The 22,193-nt window shown below is 38.4% G+C and overlaps 1 protein-coding gene across 3 annotated transcripts in view; it reads left to right on the forward strand.

Annotated features, from left to right (window-relative positions):
* USP33 (ubiquitin specific peptidase 33) overlaps nucleotides 1-22,193 on the forward strand; it is a 70,672-nt gene that overhangs the window by 33,242 nt on the left and 15,237 nt on the right. For 2 of the 3 annotated variants that reach the window (XM_007978226.3, XM_007978228.3), the window contains 14 exons: nucleotides 1,610-1,723; nucleotides 2,411-2,489; nucleotides 3,636-4,053; nucleotides 6,905-7,045; nucleotides 9,233-9,345; nucleotides 10,465-10,637; nucleotides 10,736-10,830; nucleotides 11,764-11,797; nucleotides 14,386-14,431; nucleotides 14,974-15,154; nucleotides 17,173-17,299; nucleotides 18,493-18,662; nucleotides 19,971-20,052; nucleotides 21,400-21,508. In XM_007978226.3, the coding sequence (XP_007976417.3) occupies nucleotides 1,610-1,723; nucleotides 2,411-2,489; nucleotides 3,636-4,053; nucleotides 6,905-7,045; nucleotides 9,233-9,345; nucleotides 10,465-10,637; nucleotides 10,736-10,830; nucleotides 11,764-11,797; nucleotides 14,386-14,431; nucleotides 14,974-15,154; nucleotides 17,173-17,299; nucleotides 18,493-18,662; nucleotides 19,971-20,052; nucleotides 21,400-21,508 (1,882 nt within the window). The remainder of the gene's footprint in view (nucleotides 1-1,609; nucleotides 1,724-2,410; nucleotides 2,490-3,635; nucleotides 4,054-6,904; nucleotides 7,046-9,232; nucleotides 9,346-10,464; nucleotides 10,638-10,735; nucleotides 10,831-11,763; nucleotides 11,798-14,385; nucleotides 14,432-14,973; nucleotides 15,155-17,172; nucleotides 17,300-18,492; nucleotides 18,663-19,970; nucleotides 20,053-21,399; nucleotides 21,509-22,193) is intronic. The other variant, XM_007978227.3, reaches the window with a different exon arrangement.

Genomic DNA, 22,193 nt, shown 5'->3' on the forward strand with positions numbered 1-22,193 from the left:
GCCAGGCTGGAGTGGAGTGATATGATCTCAGCTCAGCCTCCTGAGTAGCTGGAACTACAGGCGCCGGCCACCACACCCAGCTAAGTTTTGTATTTTTAGTAGAGATGGGGTTTCACCGTGTTAGCCGGGTTGGTCTCGATCTCCTGACCTCATGATTTGCCCGCCTCGGCCTCCCAAAGTGCTAGGATTACAGGCATGAGCCACAACACCCGGCCTTTTTTTTTTTTTTTAAAGTTAGAGAGGGGATCTTACTCTGTCACCCAGGCTGGAGTGCAGTGGAACGATCATGGCTCATTGCAGCCTCAAACTCCTGGGTTCAAGGGCTCTTCCTGCCTCAGCCTGCCAAGTAGCTAGGACCACAAGTGCATGCCACTGCTCCCAGATAATGTTTTAAAAGTTTTGTAGAGATGGATTTTTGCTATGTTGCCCAGGCTGGTCTTGAACTCCTGTCCTTGAGTCATGTCCTGCCTTGGCCTCCCAAAGTGTTGGAATTACAGGCATGACCCACCATGCCTGGCAGGGACAAAATTCTGAATCTGAGATTTTTATGTATATGTTTGTTTTTGTAGATCTTTTGTTGATTACTGCACAATACTGCTTCCATGGATTTACTTTGTAATTCCTCTGATTTCATTGAAAAAGATGTGGCTGATATGATTACACTGTTGGTGGCTGGGTGTGGTGGCTCATGCCTGTAGCACTTTGGGAGGCTAAGGTGGGAGGATTGCTTGAGCCCAGGAGTTCTGGAACCAGCTTGGGCAACCTGACAAGACCCTGTCTCTACCGAAAAAAAAAAAAAAAAAAAAGGATTACACTTGGCAAAGAGATGGCTTAGTAGTTATCTAACTGCCTTCATAGGGGGTTTGGTTTATGTAGGTCAGAATTTGGTCCTTTGCCCAGTCAGTTTCCTATAAATAGATTTATGGAGATTCCCTCAAGCTAATCAAACTCATGACAGACTATACTTCCTTATAAATTGCTAACTTGAGCCACCAACAAATATTAGTACCAAATAATGGAATGTAGAAGGCTGGAGGAAGTGCAGGTTCAGTTGAAAGTTAAATTTTTATCCTGTTCAGTTTGGGCATTTGATATAAATCTGAAATTTAGATGACATGGTTGACTTTATATAAATTTGACGATGATTGGAATATGGTTGAAAATTTTAGATCGCCCAGGGAAGAAAAGTATATAGGGAAAAGTCGTAGGATCAAGTCCTGAGGAATCCTTACATTTACATGTCTGGGGCCAAAAAGAGCAATAAAGAGGAAAAAGGAATTTTAAGAGGTAAAGAGGAAAAGTAGGAAAATGTATACAATAGTCTAGAGAAGATTTGTTCAAGAATGAGGGCATGGTCGTCTGTGGCAAATGTTACTGAGTGGGGACTGAAAAGTGTATCTGGCAGCATGGAGGACTCTTGATATGGTGGGGCCAAATCTGATTTGAAAGGACTGAGTTCTTTATGAAGGAATGAAAGTGAAGCTGTAAAGGGGATCAAAGAAAGAAATGACAGCTATAGGGATGTACATGTTGTCAGTTAATTGAATGACTAGAAATAATCAGTATTAGCTTTGACTCCACTCTAACATTTTTCTCTTTTTAAAATTAGCCCACCTTTGACACAGTTTTTTCTTGATTGTGGAGGATTAGCACGAACAGATAAGAAACCTGCCATTTGTAAAAGTTATCTCAAACTAATGACAGAGCTGTGGCATAAAAGCAGGTATGTAACTTAATATACTTTTCTTCTTTATTAAACTTTTAAATGAATATTATAAATATTTAAAGGATGCAGGTCCATGTATGGAGCCAGAAAAAAGTAGAAGACAGACAGATTTGAGACAGCTTTGTTTCAGGCATGTTACATTTGAAGCTGAATGTAAGGTGTCAGAGAAGTTTAGAAGCAGATGAAGGTGTCATGAAAGTCTGGAAGTATTTGGACTGGTGATATAGTGTTGGAATGTTAAAGCTGCTATACAGCTGCTGTTACTGGAACTTTAGAGTTTTATATTCAGGAGTAGGCATTCTCACAATGATAAAATCAGACCCTAAATACTATATGAATGTTTTCCTGCTTATGTTTATTTATTCTAAAGTTTAGCATTAGGATCACAGTTTACTGTAATATGTTAATAATTTTGTTTTAGAACTATTTGGGAAATTTGCATTTTTGAAAAGTCATGGGGTGAAGCATAATCATTTAATTGAGGGAGTATAGCAGTAAAATATCACTTAAAATATCAAGGATAAGGTGTTCTGATGTGCCTGTGAAACATATTAGGCAGTTTTGAATGATTTTTTTGAAATGTAATTTTCAATTTATTTAACACTTTGAATTATTGGTTGTTAATTTTTAAAATAAAAATTAAAAATAACAAAAATTACTCTTTAAAAATGTTTTCTCGCTCAGGCCAGGATCTGTTGTGCCTACTAATCTGTTTCAAGGAATTAAAACTGTAAATCCAACATTTCGGGGGTATTCTCAGCAGGTTAGTTTATTGCTTTTCTTTTGTAATTTTAATCTAAATAAATTTGGAAAATGCCATTATGTTTTTTTTTGGTCCACTTATCTTTTGGGGTCATCACTCCTTGTGTCTTTCTTTTGCCAAGAATAGTAACCCTTTTTCTTATTTATTGTTTATATTTTTTCAACTTTCCTTTATCTTTATCTTTTTTTGAGGCAGAGTCTTGCTCTGTCGCCCAGGCTGGAGTGCAGTGGTGCAATCTTGGCTCACTGCAGCCTCCAGCTCCTGGGTTCAAGCGATTCTCCTGCCTCAGCCTCTGGAGTAACTGGGATTACAAGTGTGTGCCACCATGCCTGGCTAATTTTTGTATTTTTAGTAGAGATAGGGTTTCGCCATGTTGGTCAAGCCGTACTTGAACTCTTGACCTCAGGTGATCCACCCTTCTTGGCCTCCCAAAGTGTTGGATTACAGTCATGAGGCACTGTATCCAGCCTTTTTTTTTTTTTTTTTTAATAAGAGTGATAATGTCTCATTATGTTGCCCCGACTGGTCTTGAACTCCTGACTCAAACGATCCTCCCTCCTTGGTGTCCCTAAATGTTAGGATTACAAGCATGAGCCCCTACATCCAGCTGAAGTTGACCTTTAGATCATCTTTAGTTTATTAAAATTTTTATCTAACTGGGCGTGATGACTCATGCCTGTAATCCCAGCACTTTAGGAGGCCAAGGTAGGCGGACTGCTTGAGCCCAGGGGCTTGAGACCAGCCTGGGTAACATAGGGAGACCTCATTTCTAAAAATAATTTAAAAATATTTATCAACTGGGTGTGATGGCTCATGCATGTGGTCTCAGCTACTAAGAAGGCTGAGGTGGGAGAATTGCTTGAACCTGGGGGATCGAGGCTACAGTGAGCTGTGGTCATGCCACAGCATTCCAGCTTGGACAACAGAATGAGATCCCATCTCAAAAAAAGAAAACTTTATTTACCTAACTTTTTGGAAGTGAGTGCATCTTCATTTCTCTAGTGCTTTATGCTCTACAAACTAGTATTTTCTCAATATAGTGCTGTATGTTTATATATAAGTTGATAATGATATTTTGTATATTTTCCCTTATGTTTCTATATACACATGTAATGAAGTGGTAACATTATGTTGCTGATATATTAGGATGCTCAAGAATTCCTTCGATGTTTAATGGATCTGCTTCATGAAGAATTGAAAGAGCAAGTCATGGAAGTAGAAGAAGATCCGCAAACCATAACCACTGAGGAGACAATGGAAGAAGACAAGAGCCAGTCAGATGTAGATTTTCAGTCTTGTGAATCTTGTAGCAACAGTGATAAAGCAGAAAATGAAAATGGCTCTAGAGGCTTTTGTGAAGATAATAATGAAACAACAATGTTAATTCAGGATGATGAAAACAATTCAGAAATGTCAAAAGATTGGCAAAAAGAGAAGATATGCAATAAGATTAATAAAGTAAATTCTGAAGGTGAATTAGATAAAGATAGAGACTCTATATCTGAAACAGTTGACTTAAACAACCAGGAAACTGTCAAAGTGCAAATACACAGCAGAGCTTCAGGTGACAATTTAGTAGTTTGTTCATGAAAATGATATTATTTCATTTGTAGATATGGGTGTTTAAATGTTACTTTGGGTATTTCTAATTAGAATTATAGTTTAGCAGTATTTGCATGTGAGTATTGGTCATAAAATGATAGAACCTGAGGAGAAAAGGAAATTTTGAGGTCATTTAATTATATAAGAAATTAATTCTCCTTTTGAAGTAAACATTTCATCAGATGTCTTTTGTATAGTCATGCAGTAATCTGAAAAATTGGGCTCCCCAGAATTTTCTCTTTTATTTTAAGCAAATTATGTTGTGATCCTGGAAAACAGCAAATAACCCAAATTGCAATTTTCTTTTTTTTTTTTTTTTGAGACAGAGTTTCACTCTTTTTGCCCAGGCTGGAGTGCAATGGCGCGATCTCGGCTCACCGCAACCTCCACCTCCCGAGTTCAAGCGATTCTCCTGCCTCAGCCTCCCGAGTAGCTGGGATTACAGGCATGTGCCACCACCCCGGCTAATTTTGTATTTTTAGTAGAGACGGGGTTTCTCCATGTTGGTCAGGCTGGTCTTGAACTCCCGACCTCAGGTGATCCACCTGCCTCGGCCTCCCAAAGTGCTGGGATTACAAGCGTGAGCCACCGCGCCCAGCCAGCAATTTTCTAATTATATACATTAGTAGATTAAGATTGTTGTCATTGGAGTCACATCAGATGTGTTTTAGTGTAGAAGTTTAATTAACTATAGTGAGCCCTGCTGTGATAGATTATGCCGTGATACTAGTCAGTGTTACTTTGAGAAAGAGCATGTGGCCAAATGAAAGCTGAATTGCCTTGTAATTTATCTCTTTAAGAGTTAACTTATCTTGGCTTTAAATGTGGTATTTAGTTTTCCAAAGCACACAAAATTGGGCTGTTAGAGGTTCAAATTATGTGATCTTAAAATAAGTGGCAGACATGTAATGTAAAACAGTTTTTTTTCTGTAATTACTGAAGAGTGAGAGTAACTAAACAATTTATTTAGGTATTTGAATGAATCCAAAATTTCTTCTTGAGAAATATTCTTAACTATAGGAAGATTTGTGGTTCACTTGTGTAAAGTGCACAGATGCTTTCTAGTCAGGAAGACTAAGAGTGTTAGGCTCCTTAATTATACAGATCTTGTGTAGAAATTGGGAGTGAATAAATATGTCAGGTATCAGTATTGAAAGACTTAGCTTTGACTGCTGTCCAGGATTTTCTTGTCAAAAGCCCAGTTAAGCCTGATTAGGGACATACTCATCTTTTATTGCTCTGTAACAGGTTTGTTCTTATATATAGTAATTAGGGGATAACCTAAGTCAGGAGTCTGAGCTTTTAGGTGTTTTAAGGGCTTAATGAAAAAAATCTGGTGAAGTCTGTAAGGCACACAAACCTAAAATACTTACTCTTTGGTCCGTTAGAGGAAAAAATTGCCAGCTCCCAATCTAAATCTCATTAACTTTATTCCCTTCAGAAAGTCCTAGAGTGAGTTGTTTTTTCACTCCCAATATTATGCAGTCTCATTTAGTCATGGTTGAAAAATTGAGAAATGCCTGTGTGAAAAACGATTTTGCATTATCTGGAAAAATTTCTGAGTACATCCCCTTTCAAGATCTCTTATGAACAATTTGCTTTTCTTCACTCAAATAGTTACTGAGCACATTCCCTTGCCCTGGAATATGTTAGGCACTAGGAATCCAAAGCAAACAATTAAGATAGCTCTTATATTTTCTTGATTCATCTTATAATTCTAAAAAAAGTATTTCCTGATGAAGTGGTGTGTTTTTTCTTTTATTACAGTAAGAACAAAATAATTTATGATTACTTTATACCTACATTTCTTGATTTTGATTATTATGTTAGTTTGGGAGAATAATCTGTTTTTCTTTCACATGGTTTTGAACTTCTAAAAAACTGTCCTGAATATCTTTTTTTTTTTTTTTTTTTTCCATCTGAAACAGGGTCTCATTCCATCACCCAGGCTGGAGTGCAGTGGCATGATCACATCTCACCACAGCCTCAACCTCCTGGGCTCAAGTGATCCTTGCACCTCAGCCTCTTGAGTAGCCGGGACTACAGGCATGCACCACCATGCCCAGCTAATTTTTAGATTTTTTTTGTAGAGGTGGGGGGTCTCATGATGTTGCCCAGTTTGGTCTTGAACTCCTGGGCTCAAGCAGTCTTCCCATCTTGGCCTCCCAGTGTTGGGATTATAGGCGTTAGCCACCCAGCCTAGCCTCTTTTTTTTTTTTAATGCTATATTTGGACAAACAAGATCCTCTTTGGCTTTGTATTTCCACCGCTCACTTCCTAAACTGCCTGTAATAGTAGTATGTTATAAACATTAGTTGGGGTAGGGCATGGTGGTTCACATCTATAACCCAAACACTTTGGGAGGCCAAAGTGGGTGGATCACTTGAGGCCAGGAGTTTGAGACCAACCTAGCCAACGTGGTGAAACCCCATCTCTACTAAAAATACAAAAATGAGCCGGACCTGGTGGCACATGCCTGTAATCTCAGCTACTTGGGAGGCTGAGGCAGGAGAATTGCTTAAATCCGGGAGGTGGAGGTTACAGTGAGCTGAGATCGCACCTCTGCACTCCAGCCTGGGGGACAGAGGGAGACTCTGTCTCAAAATAAACAAACAAACAAAAATTAGTTGGATTTCTGGGTAGAAGGTTACTGTTATTTTTCTTAGTAAGCACTTTGTTAAGTATTTAACTTGACATTTGTTAGTATGAATTGTGTTCAAAATATCAAATTAAGAAACCTTTAAATTAACATTACTGGACAGTTAGAATAATTTTCCTATTTAGGGTAATAATACAAATTTTAAATCTTACAGAATATATCACTGATGTCCATTCGAATGACCTGTCTACACCACAAATCCTTCCGTCAAATGAAGGTGTTAATCCACGTTTATCAGCAAGCCCTCCTAAATCAGGCAATTTATGGCCAGGATTGGCACCACCACACAAAAAAGGTAAAAAGTTTATCTTATTCAGTCTCTTTTGCTTTGAGTCTTAGTTTAAAATGATGGTTTTGATTCTTGATAATTTAAAGTGTTAATTATGAAATACGATTTGATCTTTTAAAATTGATAGCATAATTTTACATAGACATGATTACAAATTTTGTGTGTTGGTACTCTGTTTTTAAAATTTTACATACAGTTGAATTCACTTTTTCTTGTGTAGAGAGCTTTATGAATTTTAACACCTGCAGCATAGATTCTTGTTACTCCACCACAAACGAAATACAGAACAGTTCTAACACCGCAAAGAATTGCTGCGTAGTACTACTTTGTAATCAGATCATCTCTCTACTCCTATGTTCTGGCATCCTTGATTCTCTTTTCTTATTGTTTTGCCTTTTCCTAGAATGTCATATAAATGGAATCATATAGTATGTAGTCTTTTGATTTTCTAAAATCTTTTTATATGTAGTCTTTTGAAACAGGTTTGCCTCTCAGGATAATGCATTTGAGATTCATTCATGTTACTGCATGTCTGAATAGTTTGTTCCTTTTATTACCAAGTAATATTTCTTTTTGTTTTGTTTTGTTTTGTTTTGAGACGGAGTCTCACTGTCGCCCAGGCTAGAGTGGAGTGGTGCAACCTTTGCTCACTGCGGTCTCCGCCTGCCAGGTTCAAGCAATTCTCCTGCCTCAGCCTCCCGAGTAGCTGAGACTACAGGTGTGCGCCACCATACCTGCCTAATTTTTTGTATTTTTAGTAGAGATGGACCATGCTGGTCTCGAACTCCTGACCTTGTGATCTGCCCAGCTCTGCCTCCCAAAGTGCTGGGATTACAGGCGTGAGCCACCGTGCCTGGCCTAATATTTCATTTTTTATGGGTATACCACTATTTATTTACTTACTCATTGGTGGACTTTTGAATTGTTTCCAATTTTTGGCAATTATGAATAATGTTGGTCTAAAATTTATGTACAGGTTTTTGTAAGAACATGTTTTCATTTGTCTAGGACAAATGCCTAGAAGTGGGGTTACTGGGTTTTATGTTTGTTTAATGCTTATAGTTGTATTAAACTGCCAGACTTTTTAGCAGAGTGTCTACCATTTAGTATTCCTTCCAGGTATGTATGAGAGTTCCAGTATTATGTTTTCTTAGAAGAAAACATAGGAGAAAGTCTTTGTGGCCTTGGGTTAGACAAAGGGTTCTTAAAGACGTTAAAAGCATGATCCATTAAAGAAAAAAATTAAAAATTTTTGTTGACAAAGGACATTCAGAGAATGGGAAGATAAGGTTGGATATATTTATAAATCATACAGCTAGCAAAGGACATGTATCCAGAAATATATAAAGAACTCTTAAAAACTTTAAATAATGGAATCTTTTCTTCAAATAAAGCCTTGCTTGGAAACCAAAACAAATAAGTGAAAACAGAATTGCTCTGAAATCAGGATAGGGAGACTGAACCCCTTCTATTTCATCTTCAGCCTGATGATGACTTTCATCATCTTTCCCTCACTTCCTAACCTCTTTGCCTCTTCTTTTGACTTGTAGAACATTTAAATAACATCCCAGTGATGAATATTGTGCTAATTTAGAATTTGTTCCTTTTCTTATATGAATTTGTTCCCTTTCTTACATTTATGGTAGCCAACGATCATACTTTTAAAAAAACAACAGGCCAGGCGCGGTGGCTCACACCTGTAATCCCAGCACTTTGGGAGGCCAAGGCGGGCAGATCATGAGGTCAGGAGATCAAGACCATCCTGGCTAACATGGTGAAACCCTGTCTCTACTGAAAATACAAAAACTTAGCTAGGCATGGTGGCAGGCACCTGTAGTCCCAGCTACTTGGGAGGCTGAGGCAGGAGAATGGTGTGAACCCGGGAGGCGGAGCTTGCAGTGAGCCGAGATTGTGCCACTGCACTCCAGCATGGGTGACAATGCGAGACTCCGTCTCAAAACAAAACAATAACAACAACAAACATCTTAAGCCTTGTCTGCTTGGTTTCTTTTCTTTTTTTAATGCTTGTGCTCTTTTGAAGAGTATTTTGAAAATTTCCTTATCAACACAGTAAGTTTTACTGTTTAAGTATTCTAGAGATCATATACAAGTAAGATTGACAAGACAAAAAAAGATTCCAGAGAAAAATGTGAAGAGCTGCTTTGATTTTTTTTTAATGTTTTTCAATCCTAGCTCAGTCTGCATCTCCAAAGAGAAAAAAACAGCACAAGAAATACAGAAGTGTTATTTCAGACATATTTGATGGAACAATCATTAGTTCAGTGCAGTGTCTGACTTGTGACAGGGTGAGTATGAGGGTATTAGAATACACAGAAAATTCCTGTCAAATGCTCTTTAAAAATGTGACAAGATGATGTGAAAAGTTTAATTCCTTCTCTTTGCTATTGATGATCATACATGCATGCATTTATTGTGTTTACATCAATACAAATTGATTCTAGGTGTAGAATTTACTTTTTTGGAAGTAGCAGCATCCTGTTTAAAGGATAGTGACCTATCATTGGACAGGCACACATTATCCTTCGTCATCTATTTTGGTTACATATAAAGGCGAGAAGTTGCTCAGCAACAAGAATTAGTAACACCTGCATATTCTCCCAGGCTGATGAAATTTGTGTACTGGGAATTTGTTGATATTCACAGGTACAAAGCTGTGAATGTATGTTTTATATTTGGTTATAATATGGTTTGTAAATATTTTTCCATGTTTAGGTTGGTACTCAGATACTAAAGGTAGTATCAAATTCATAGACAATAACCAAGGCATAAATTAAAATCATGAATTTTTTAATAACACTTCAATCCTTCAAAGTTTCTTTGAGCTTTTCTTAAGTACAGTTTTACTTTAGTGCAATGATGAATGTGAAATAACATCTCAAAAACAAAAAAGATTTCAATTATTGTGTTGGAATCTCAAGTCAGATCTAAGAACTTTCAATAGGATCGTTTCAATGTAGGTTATTTTGGTACTAAATATTTAAGTGAAATTATCAGACATATTTTTAGCTATTTAAAATTAGATGCCAGGTTTTGCCTCAGGCTTTTTAAAAAAACATTTTAAAACTACCATCAAGGTCAGTTTTCAAAAATAAATACAATAGTGCTTAAAGAGTTTGGACCTCAAGATGCAGTGGCTGGATTTGGGGTGTTTAATGCTGCAGCATCTGTGATTGTAATGGGGATGCTAAAAGCTACTGCACAGGGCTTGTGTGAAGATACCTGATACAGAGCAAGTGTTTTTTTTTTTTTTTGCTATTTTGACTATTAAAGCTGTTCAATTTGTGTGTGTGTTTTTTTGTTTTTCGTGTTTAAACATACTTTGATCTTTAGAGTCTAAAATCTAACCTTGTAAATGTTTTGCTGTATTATGTTCATCCCATTTTTAAAACACGGAACAATTTTAGGTGTCTGTAACCCTCGAGACCTTTCAAGATCTGTCCTTGCCAATTCCTGGCAAGGAAGACCTTGCTAAGCTGCATTCATCAAGTCATCCAACTTCTATAGTCAAAGCAGGATCATGTGGCGAAGCATATGCTCCACAAGGGTGGATAGCTTTTTTCATGGAATATGTGAAGAGGTATGCATTTATTTTCTTTGTATTACATGATTGTTAAAACTGCTGTTTCTGCTGTACTGGCAGAACACTTCCTTTTTTTTCTATCAATGATGTTTCAGGTTTGTTGTCTCATGTGTCCCTAGCTGGTTTTGGGGTCCAGTAGTAACCTTGCAAGATTGTCTTGCTGCCTTCTTTGCCAGAGATGAACTAAAAGGTAAGAAATACAGTAATATCTATGGCTAAATTGTTGTAGGTGAATCTAAAATACAAGTGGGACTAAATAATAAAATGTATTCATAAAAGCTAAGTTTTAAGACAGCTTAATAGTAATTTCACATATTGGCATTAGGTTAGTGTCCACCTTGATGATATAAATATAACAAGAAAAATCACATCCTTAAGTAATTCATGTGAATTCCTGTAGTATAAGACAAATGATAGGTGAAAATTTTTTTTTTTTTGAGACAGAATCTCGCTCTGTTGCCCAGGCTGGAGTGAGTGAAGTGGCACAATCTCCGCTTACTGCAAGCTCCACCCCCCTGGTTCATGCCATTTTCCTGCCTCAGCCTCCCGAGTAGCTGGAACTATAGGTGCCCGCCACCACGCCCGGCTAATTTTTTTGTATTTTTAGTACAGACGGGGTTTCACAATGTTCACCAGGATGGTCTTAATCTCCTGACCTTGTGATCCGCCCATCTCGGCCTCCCAAAGTGCTGGGATTACAGGCGTGAGCCACCGCGCCCAGCAGTGAAATGTTTTAAAGCTCTTCTGAGATCCATAGAAGGGCAAACTCAATCAAAATAATGGACTTATTTATGTGTCTGTAATTGTGAACTACTCTGTATCATTTAAGGTCATTCACTATTTTTGTGTATCTAGTACTTGCTTTGACATATGACAGGCACTCAGTAAGTTTTGTTCAATGAATAAATGGAAAATATACTATTTGAGGTAGGTCTTCAATGTTGGCAGGAGTTAAGGGAGGGGAAGGTAAACAGTAACCTGATTCATGAGCATAGACTGAAAAAAGGGAACCTTTTTTTACTGTGGTGGGAGGTCAGCGTGGGGCAAAATCAAAGAATTACAGGACCATAATAAGCAATTTGCTGTTAATATGAAACCAATGCCACATCTGTTTTATTTGCAGGTGACAATATGTACAGTTGTGAAAAATGCAAAAAGTAAGTGACATTGACAGTGCTTTTAATTTCTTGTTGTGTATTTTTCTTGGTTTTTAGAATTGGGTATGTGGAGTTAAATTTGCTGTATTTAGAAAAATATAGGCCAGAAAGCTTTATGCTGGTAATAATAGAGATTAGCTGTTTTGTGAAACAAATGTAAGGTAAAAATTTGACAGATTTAATAGGCTTATCTAAGATGTGAGAGAGTATATTTTGAGGGATGAAATCTGTACGTGATTTTGCATAAAACATTTTCCTAAATAAGGCAATATTTTCTTCTGAATTACGATTTTAACAGGCTAGATTCAGGAAGTAAAAGGTACAAAGTTTCAGATCTACATAAAATTCCTAAAGGTTATACCAACTTCAGTGTTATCTGCTGTTACAGTGGCAGACAAAAAAGAGAGCTAAAGTCTGATTTTGTTTACATCTACTACCAGCTGCCTTTTTCTATCTTGTAATCAATTTAGACTTTCAATGCTTCTTAGTGGTAAGTCAGAAAAAAGTGTTGGAAGACTTGGCGAAAAGCAACTATTTGTGAGGCAGAGTGAACTGGAAATTTCTTCTCAATCTCTATAATAGACATACAACGGCCTGCTAATAAGATCTGGGATAATACAGACTTCTACTTCTTGGCAGTAACCTCAAGGAAACATTGATCTGCAACTGATCATGACATGACAGAAAGGAATGGTATATTATTTGGTTGATAAAGATGAGAAAGCTGACTTCTACTTTTGGAGACATTTTATCACTTTGTTCTTGAAGCCCTAGCTGACTGCTGAAAAGGAAGTTGGCTTGGAAAGGGATTGTTTCTTGTAAAGCAAAGCATACTAGGAAAAAGATAACAGGGAAGATGGAAAAGAACCTTGCATCTTCCTCCAGATTCAAAGTAGAGATCTGTCGAATGTGTATTAATTTTGATTATTAATAATAAACATCCTTTATCTTTTTACCACATGTAAGAATAAAGTTTTTTTTTTTTTCCGTTTGAGACATAGTCTCATTCTATCACCAAGGCTGAAGGTTCACTAGCATGATAACAGCTCTTTGCAGCCTCAGCTTCCTGGTCACAAGCGATCCTCCTGCCTCAGCCTCTGAAGTAGCTGGGACTACAGATGCATGCACCATACCTGGCTAATTTGTATTTTTTGTAGAGATGGGGTTTATGTTGCACAGGCTGATCGCAAAGTCCTTGGCTCACAACGATTTGCCAACATTGGCTTCCCAAAATGCTGAAATTACAAGCATGAGCCACTGTGCCCGGCCAAGACTTTTTTTTTTTTTTTTTAAGAAGGAGCCTTGCTCTGTCACCCAGGCTGGAGTGCAGTGGTGTAATCTCGGCTCACTGCAACCTCTGCCTTCTGGGTTCAAGCAATTTTCCCTGCCTGAACCTCTTGAGTAGCTGGGATTACAGGTGCTCGCCACCACACCCAGCTAATTTTTGTATTTTTAGTAGAGATGGGGTTTTGCCATATTGGTCAGGCTGGTCTTGAACTCCTGACCTCAGGTGATCTGCCCACCTCGGCCTCCCAAAATGCTGGGATTATAGGCGTGAGCCGTGGTGCCTGGCTAAGATTTTGATATATTAACTTGAACTACACATTTTATAAAACTGAGATTTTGCTTTATCTGGTTTTACTTAATATCTAGATATTTTAAAAGCATAGCCACACCATAGACAGTAGCACATTTGTTAAAACAATTTTCACCAAAGAGTTATATAACTCTCTAAATTTTTGATTACTGATACCTTGGTTTAAATTGCTATTATTATTTTTTGAGATGGAGTCTTGCTCTGTCACCAGGCTGGAGTGCAGTGGCACGATATTGGCTCACTGCAGCCTCTGCCTCCTGCGTTCAAGTGATTGCTCTGCCTCAACCTCCTCAGTAGCTGGGACTACAGGCATGTGCCACCATGCCCGGCTAATTTTTTGTATTTTAGTAGACATGGGGTTTCACCATGTTGACCAGGATGGTCTCAATCTCCTGACCTTATAATCTGCCCGCCTTGGCCTCCCAAAGTACTGAGATTACAGGTGTGAGCCACCACACCCGGCCAGTTTAAATTATTTTTTACAATAAGGGACTCCAGTGTTTTGATTAAGATATTTAATGTATACATGTAACATAATTCAGTGGCAAGTATTTCTAGTCTGATATCTTTTGTCTCTCCCTTGCCTTGCCTTGCCTTGCCTTCCCCTCCCCTTCCCCTTCTCCTTCCTCTTTCCCTTCCCCTTCCCCTTCCCCTTCCCTTTCTTTCTTTTCTTGTTCTGTTTTTTTTTTTTTTTTTTTTTTTTTTCCAGACAGGGTCTCACTCCAGCCCAGGCTGTAGTACAATGGTGTGATCTTGGCTCTCTGCAAACTTCGCCTCCTGGGTTCAAGTGATTCTCCTATCTCCGCCTCCCGAGTATCTGGGACTGCAGGCATGTGCCACCATGCCTGGCTAATTTTGTATTTTTAGTAGAGACGGGATTTCACCATGTTGGCCTGGCTGGATCTCTGCATTTTCTAAAAGATTTTTGCTGCAAATTTAAATATACTAAGTTTTTTTGTAGACTAATTGATTTTCTCTTTTCTCCCCTTAGGTTGAGAAATGGAGTAAAGTTTTGTAAAGTACAAAAGTTTCCTGAGGTATGGACATTATTTTAGCTCAACTTGTATTATGTGGTAGGAACATAGAGTATTAATGTAACAAAATGTAGTAATAAATTCTCTCTGCTTGGTTAAAGAATTGAATGGTTGCTGTGCATGCCTTTTGAAGATTATGCATTTTTAAAATATTAAGTTAAATACCGTAAGTGTCCTTTAACAGTGTGCTATGTTGAACAAAGTGTAATCATATTCGCAGGATCTTGCCAGGTCTAAAGTGTAAAATTAGAAAAACAAATAGCAGTGAACTTAGAAAGTACCTTGTTTCACCATTTCCATATTTTTAACATCTCTGGAAGCAGGTTATAATTGCAGATTAATACTTAACCTTGACACTTCAGTATATATTGAATAGACTCCTTTAGCATTTAAAACTAAATAAAAATCTAAATAACTTTATAATTGTATTTTGATTGAACACCTCAGTTTCTTGCTTGTTGAATAAAAATATTACTAAGTTTTACCTATTATAATGCTTTTTGTTTTCTGTATTGACAAATTAGTTTTGAATTTTATTCTTTTAGATTTTATGCATCCACCTTAAAAGATTCAGACATGAACTAATGTTTTCCACCAAAATCAGTACTCATGTTTCATTTCCACTGGAAGGCTTGGATCTTCAGCCATTTCTTGCTAAGGATAGTCCAGCTCAAATTGTGACTTATGATCTTCTGTCAGTCATTTGCCATCATGGAACTGCAAGTAGTAAGTATATAGGTTTAACAGATGTTCCTAGATTAAAAAAAAAATTAAAATAAGCCTAGGGATGGTGGCTCATACCTGTAATACCAGCCTTTTGGGAGACTGAGGTGAGAGAATCACTTAAAGCCAGGAGTTTGAGACCAGCCTGGGCAACATAGTGAAACCCCATCTCTACAAAAAAAAAAAAAAAAAAAGTTAAACATCCTAATTGATCTTTTAAATAATATCTGCATATCTAAAAGAAAAAAACGTTAAAAACAGATGTTACTGCTAATTGTTAGAAACATGTCAATTTTATGAAATTAAATATTTTCACTATGATGTTTCCAATATTGAAAATTGTATACAGTTAAATAAGGCATTAACATGATTTTTTTTGTTATTTTTTTTGAGACGGAGTCTTGCTCTGTTGCCCAGGCTGGAGTGCAGTGGCACGTTCTTGGCTCACTGCAACCTCCACCTCCCGGGTTCACACCATTCTCCTGCCTCAGACTCCCAAGTAGCTGGGACTACAGGCGCCTGCTACCACACGCGGCTAATTTTTTGTATTTTTAGTGGAGACAGGGTTTCACCGTGTTAGCCAGGATGGTCTCGATTTCTTGACCTCGTGATCCACCTGCCTCGGCCTCCCAAAGTGCTGGGATTACAGGCGTGAGCCACCACGCCTGGCCCTAACATGATTTTTTACTGGGTTTTTTTAAGATTATGTGTTCTAACTGGGTGTGGTGGCTCACACCTATAATCCCACACTTTGAGAGGCCGAAGCAGGTGGATCATCTGAGGTCAGGAGTTCGTGACCAGCCTGGTCAACATGATGAAACTCTGTCTCTACTAAAAATACAAAAAATTAGCCGGGCATGGTGGTGGGTGCCTGTAATCCCAGCTAGTCGGGAGGCTGAGGTAGGAGAATAGCTTGAACCTCGAAGGTAGAGGTTGCAATGAGCCGAGATTGCACCATTGCACTCCAGCCTGGGCAACAAGAGCGAAGCTCTGTCTCAAAACAAAAAAAAAAAAAGATAATGTTTTCTAATAACTAGGTGTTTGTCGGGGTTCAGTCAGGCTGGTGGGAAAAATTGTAGTTATAGAAAATATACACAAACCCTTCTGGAGGGCTGGGAGTTTTTACGTATAGTACTTGGCTGAAGGCAGCCTTGTCCCCTTAGTTAAATAAATTAGAGTAGAAACAAAGGAATATGGGGAGTTTATCTAACTAGCTTGTTTACCCATGTGGTCCTAAGATTAACCTTTGATTTACTGGGTGCTTAATTGCTTTCTACTTGGAATGTTTGCAATGTCATTTACCCTCTAGTGGTGCTGACTCAAGGCTTTGTCAGTTAATCTGTACTGAACAAATGCGAGTCTCACTGGCTGGTCGAGGCTTTGGTTGCAACTGCTTACAGCACTCTTCTTGAAGTCTGTAAGTGGCCCGGCCCGGAGGCTCAGCCGGACTGACAAAGCAGAATATCTGTGTCAGTGTACTTCATTCATCTGTCACTGGGTCAGGGTCTGCGGGAGAGACCCTGGCAGGTGTTAGTGACTCATGTCTATAATCCCAGCACCTTTGTAGGCTGAGGCAGAAGGATCACTTGAGACTAGGAGTTTGAGAACAGCCTGGACAACATGGCAACACCCCATCTCTAAAAAAATAAAAATAAATTCGCTGGTTGTGGGGATGTGCACCTGTGGTTCCAATTACTCAGGAGGCTGAGGCAAGAGGATGGCTTGAGCCCAGAAATTTGAGGCTGCAGTGACCTGTGATCCCTTCACTGCACTCCAGCTTGGGGAACAGAGCAAGACTGTCTCTTAAAAAATAAAAAAAAATAAAAAATAAAAAAAAAATTACATGTTCTGTCATCAGGTGATGAAGGAATGGTGGCAAGCATGCAAATTGAAAAAAAATACAAGCATAGTTCTTCCTATATTCCAGCTACTGTGCTAGGCACTGGAAATATAAAATGTTTATCTTCCTTTCTTGTGTTGTTTTTGTATTACTGTAATGATTTCTTTTCCCTCAAATTCAGGTGGACACTATATAGCCTACTGCCGAAACAATCTAAATAATCTGTGGTATGAATTTGATGATCAGAGTGTCACTGAAGTTTCAGAATCTACTGTACAAAATGCAGAAGCTTATGTTCTTTTCTATAGGTAATGGAAATAGCTATAGATGTGAAAGAACATCTCACAGTTTGGGCTTATCAGTGATTAGAAATTGCTTTCCTCCTGTTTCATTACAGTAAAATACAGTAAAAGGCTGTATATGTAGAATTATTCTTTGTTCAGAAAATGCTAAATCATTTACTTGAAGAGCAAAGGGATTTGTTTTAGAAAGATTAATTTTAGGGCTGGGCGTGGTGGCTCACGCCTGTAATCATAGCACTTTGGGAGGCCAGGGTGGGTGGATCACAAGGTCAGGAGTTCAAGACCAGCCTGGCCAACATGGTGAAACCCTGTCTCTACTAAAAATACAAAACTTAGCCAGGCATGGTGGCAGTCGCCTGTAATCCCAGCTACTCAGGAGGCTGAGGCAGGAGAATCGGTTTAACCCCACGGGTGGAGGTTGCAGTGAGCCAAGATTGTGCCACTGTACTCCAGCCTGGGCAACAGAGTGAGATTCCATCTTAAAAAAAAAAAAAAACTGGGCGCGGTGGCTCAAGCCTGTAATCCCAGCACTTTGGGAGGCCGAGACGGGCGGATCACAAGGTCAGGAGATCGAGACCATCCTGGCTAACACGGTGAAACCCCGTCTCTACTAAAGAATGCAAAAAACTAGCCGGGCGAGGTGGCATGCGCCTGTAGTCCCAGCTACTCGGGAGGCTGAGGCAGGAGAATGGCGTAAACCCGGGAGGCGGAGCTTGCGGTGAGCTGAGATCTGGTCACTGCACTCCAGCCTGGGCGACACAGTGAGACTCTGTCTCAAAAAAAAAAAAAAAAAATTGTAATTTAAAAATTAGGCATTGATGGTCTGAATTAAGTACCAAATTTTCTCCTAAAGTAGCTAATAATGGAAGTATTACTATAAAAATATTTGGTAGTTTTTAGCATCTTATAAAAGAAGGTGCTAGCTCCTGAAACAGAAGCAGATTAATTATTTAGTTTGATCTTATTAACAAACATTTGAATGCTTACTGTGTTCCCGTAGTTATGTGGATACCCGTAGATAAGATACAGTGTTATCCCTATGGGTATATATGTATTTGGTGGATAATACAAAGTATATTTCTCTTGAAATTCCCAAGACCTAATAGTGTTAATATGTGTGATGAGTCTAATAGGAAGAAAAATCCATCTACTAGTAATGTAGTAAAATGCATATTGAATTTAATCATTGTTGTTAATAGGAAGAGCAGTGAAGAGGCACAAAAAGAGAGGAGAAGGATATCAAATTTGTTGAACATAATGGAACCAAGCCTCCTTCAGTTTTATATTTCTCGACAGTGGCTAAATAAATTTAAGACCTTTGCCGAACCTGGCCCTATTTCAAATAATGACTTTCTTTGTATTCATGGAGGTAAGAAATCCTGTAATGCAAAGCAGTGGTAGAAGTTTGCTGTAAAATAATTTGCAAATTAGGAGAGCCAAGAATTTTCCTCACACACTTATTTCCTATTTCCCCACCTGCTTTCAAACTTAATGGTTTGAGACATTCACCTGTCCTTTTTAATTATAGATAATCTCTAGCTTCTTTATTGAACATATATTTACTGAGTACATGCTTTCTAAACTTTTTGCTAGTGCCTAAGGACACTAAAGATCCTTTTTCTTCTGTGAAAGCTCTAATTTCATAGTAGAGTCAGATACATAAAACAGCTGTTTACATTACAGTGAGCTCCTCCATTATACATCATTTTTCCTACTTGAGGCATTCCTGTGCTGGTGATTTTATCTGCCAGCTATATTGGTGGTTCTTAACCCCATTGTCTAAATGAATAGCTGGTTTTTTTCCCAAGTATGGAAATGTATCTGGGATTTAAGAAAAAAAAGCCTCATAATTAAATGTAACTTTGGCCCTTGTGAGATTGGCTGTGTTAATGTTTGTTACTACAATAAATAGGACCTTTGTATGATGCTGATTAAACTTCAGGGTTGAAGATGGGATATTCATGGTAATTATGTTTGTAGTGAAACCAGAAGGGATAGGGATACCTGTATTGGACATAGAAATTTTAAGGTGTATGTTCATCTTGAGAAAACACAATCACCAAAAATGCTTTATAATTACCTTTCTTGGGAGAGAGAATGTAAGAACAATGATTGAGCTGGGTGCAGTGGCTCACACCTGTAATCCCAGTGTCTCAGGAGGCTGAGGCAGGAGGACTCCTTGAGCCCTAGAGTTTGAGGTTGCAGTGAGCCATGGTCATGCTGCTGCACTCCAGCCTGGGTGACAGAGTGAGACCTTGACTCAAAAAAATGGCCAGACACAATGGCTCATGCCTCTAATCCCAGCACTTTGGGAGGCCAAAGCAGGAGGATCATTTGAGTTCATGAGTTCGAGACCAGCCTAGGCAACATAATGAGAGCCTGTTTCTACAAAAAAAATAAAAAAGTTAGCTAGGTGTGTTGAAGCATGCCTCTAGTCCCAGCTACTCAGGAGGCGGGTGTGGGAGGATCCCTTGAGCCCAGAAATTTTGAGGCTGCTGTGAGCCATGATCATGCCACTGTACTCTCTAGACTGGGTGACAGAACAAGACCCTGCCACTTAAAAAAACAATGAGGATTGATCAGTCATTTAGTTATTGTTAAAAAAATGAGTTTAATCTTTGAAAGGAATATAATTAAAAGCATGAGACAAATATGTTTAAATTTTTTTTTTTTTTAGGTGTTCCTCCAAGAAAAGCTGGTTACATTGAAGACCTGGTTTTGATGCTGCCTCAGAACATTTGGGATAACCTATATAGCAGGTTTGTTTTTTAAATCAGACCATACAGTATTGTGAAAGTCAGTTAAACTGGTTAAAAGGGGATTGGATTATTTCACAGATGCTCCTTGTGCTGTATGTTTATTCTTTTTCCTTCACTTATTCATTATAAAGTGTGAGTAGGAAGACTTTGTAGCTACTGTGGCATAGTCTAGATAATTAATTTTAATTTTTTTGTTCTAATTATTTGTCTGCAAAGGTATGCTGTGGTAATTTAAGTACTTTCTTTAAAATATTTTGCATATCCCCACACTAAAATTTTACATATGTGTATACTCCCACAATTATCTTACTCTTAAATTGTAAATTTTTTTTTTCTTTTTTTTGAGACAAGGTCTTGCTCTGTTACCCAGGCTGGAGTGGAGTGGCATGATCTCGGCTCACTGCAGCCTCTACCTCCTAGGCTCAAGTGGTCCTCTCGCTTCAGCCTGCCGAGTAACTGGGATCACAGGCATGCATCACCATGTCTGGCTAATTTTGGGGGTTTTTATTTTGTAGAGATGGGGTTTCGCCATATGCCCGGGCTGGTCTTGAACTCCTGGGCTCAAGCCATATGGCCGCCTCGGCCTCCCAAAATACTGGGATTATGGGCATGCACCACTGGGCCTGGCCTTAACAATGTAAATTTAAAAATTTTAAGATGGAGTCTCACTCTGTCACCCAGTCTGGAGTGCAGTGGTGTGATCTCGGCTCACTGCAACCTCTGCCTCCCAGTTTCAAGTGATTCTTGTGCCTCAGCCTCCTGAGTACCTGGGATTACAGGCGCACGTCTCCACGCCTGGCTAATTTTTATATTTTTAGTAGAGACGGGGTTTCACCATGTTGGCCAGGTTGATCTTGCAACTTCTGACCTTTATTTTAAAACATTTTGCGCCACTAATTTCCTACTAATTATGTTTTCTTTAATTAAATATTGAAAATAATTCATACATTCAGTACTTCTTAATTGAGAGGCCAGGGGAGGCCTTTATTTGATGAAAACTTGACTATAACTGTGATGTGTAATTTAACATTTATGTGTTGTATGATAATTTTTGAAATCACTTCTGTTACTTTGTTATTGACTAACATTTTGGAGCAGAAGTAAGGGAAAGTTGAAATATAGATAAAGCAAGTTAAGCAATAAACTGATAAAGTCACTGACCTTAATAAACATAATAACAAGTCCTTATATGGTTTTTGGTTTTTGTATTACTTTGAGAATTTTATTAAGAGAATTTATTTTTACTGGGTATTTGGCCACTGACTTAAATGTTAGAAACAAACTTCCTAGAACATAAGCTTTCTTAAGATTGCCGTCATTTTAATTCTTACATTTTTCATGCTTTAGGTATGGTGGAGGACCAGCTGTTAACCATCTGTACATTTGTCACACTTGCCAAATTGAGGCGGAGAAAATTGAAAAAAGAAGAAAAACTGAGCTGGAAATTTTTATCCGGGTAAAAAAGTGATGCTTTTTAAATTGATCTAGGATAAAGATGAAGACCTGACAATTATCAGAGCTATATGATATTTATAAAATGATTGGATGAAAGAGTTGTAATAGATTTCAAGTGTTCTAGGTGCATAATGGTGAATGACCTCAGGCAGTTCACTACAGTTCTGTTGAGTTATGTTCTCCCTTTATGTTTTTTTTTGTGTGTGTGTGTATGGGACAAAATCTTGCTCTGTCGCCCAGGCTAGAGTGCAGTGGTGCAATCTCGGCTCACAGCAACCTCTGTCTCCTAGGTTCAAGCAATTCTTCTGCCTCAGCTTCCCAACCCAACTGGCGTGCCCCACCACGCCTGGCTAATTTTTGTATTTTTAGTAGAGACAGGGTTTTGCCGTGTTGGCCATGCTGGTCTCGAACTCCTGACCTCATGTGATCCACTGTATTGGCCCCACGAAGTGCTGGGATTATAGGCATGAGTCACTGCGCTTGACCCCTTTGTGGGTTTTTGTTTTTATGGATTGACAATACTTTTTTTTTTTTTTTTAATGTATTGGCACTGGCAGAAATCTTATTGAAATGGAGAATTACAGGTTTTCTTAAGTTAGTATTGTCTGTGGTCTATCCAGACTGCATGTACTACTTTCATTCTTTTGTGAGATATATTATTGTTTTGTTTTTTTGAGAGACTCCTG

This window comes from Chlorocebus sabaeus, chromosome 20 (genome assembly GCF_047675955.1).
Source record: "Chlorocebus sabaeus isolate Y175 chromosome 20, mChlSab1.0.hap1, whole genome shotgun sequence".
Classification (NCBI taxonomy): Eukaryota; Metazoa; Chordata; class Mammalia; order Primates; family Cercopithecidae; genus Chlorocebus; species Chlorocebus sabaeus.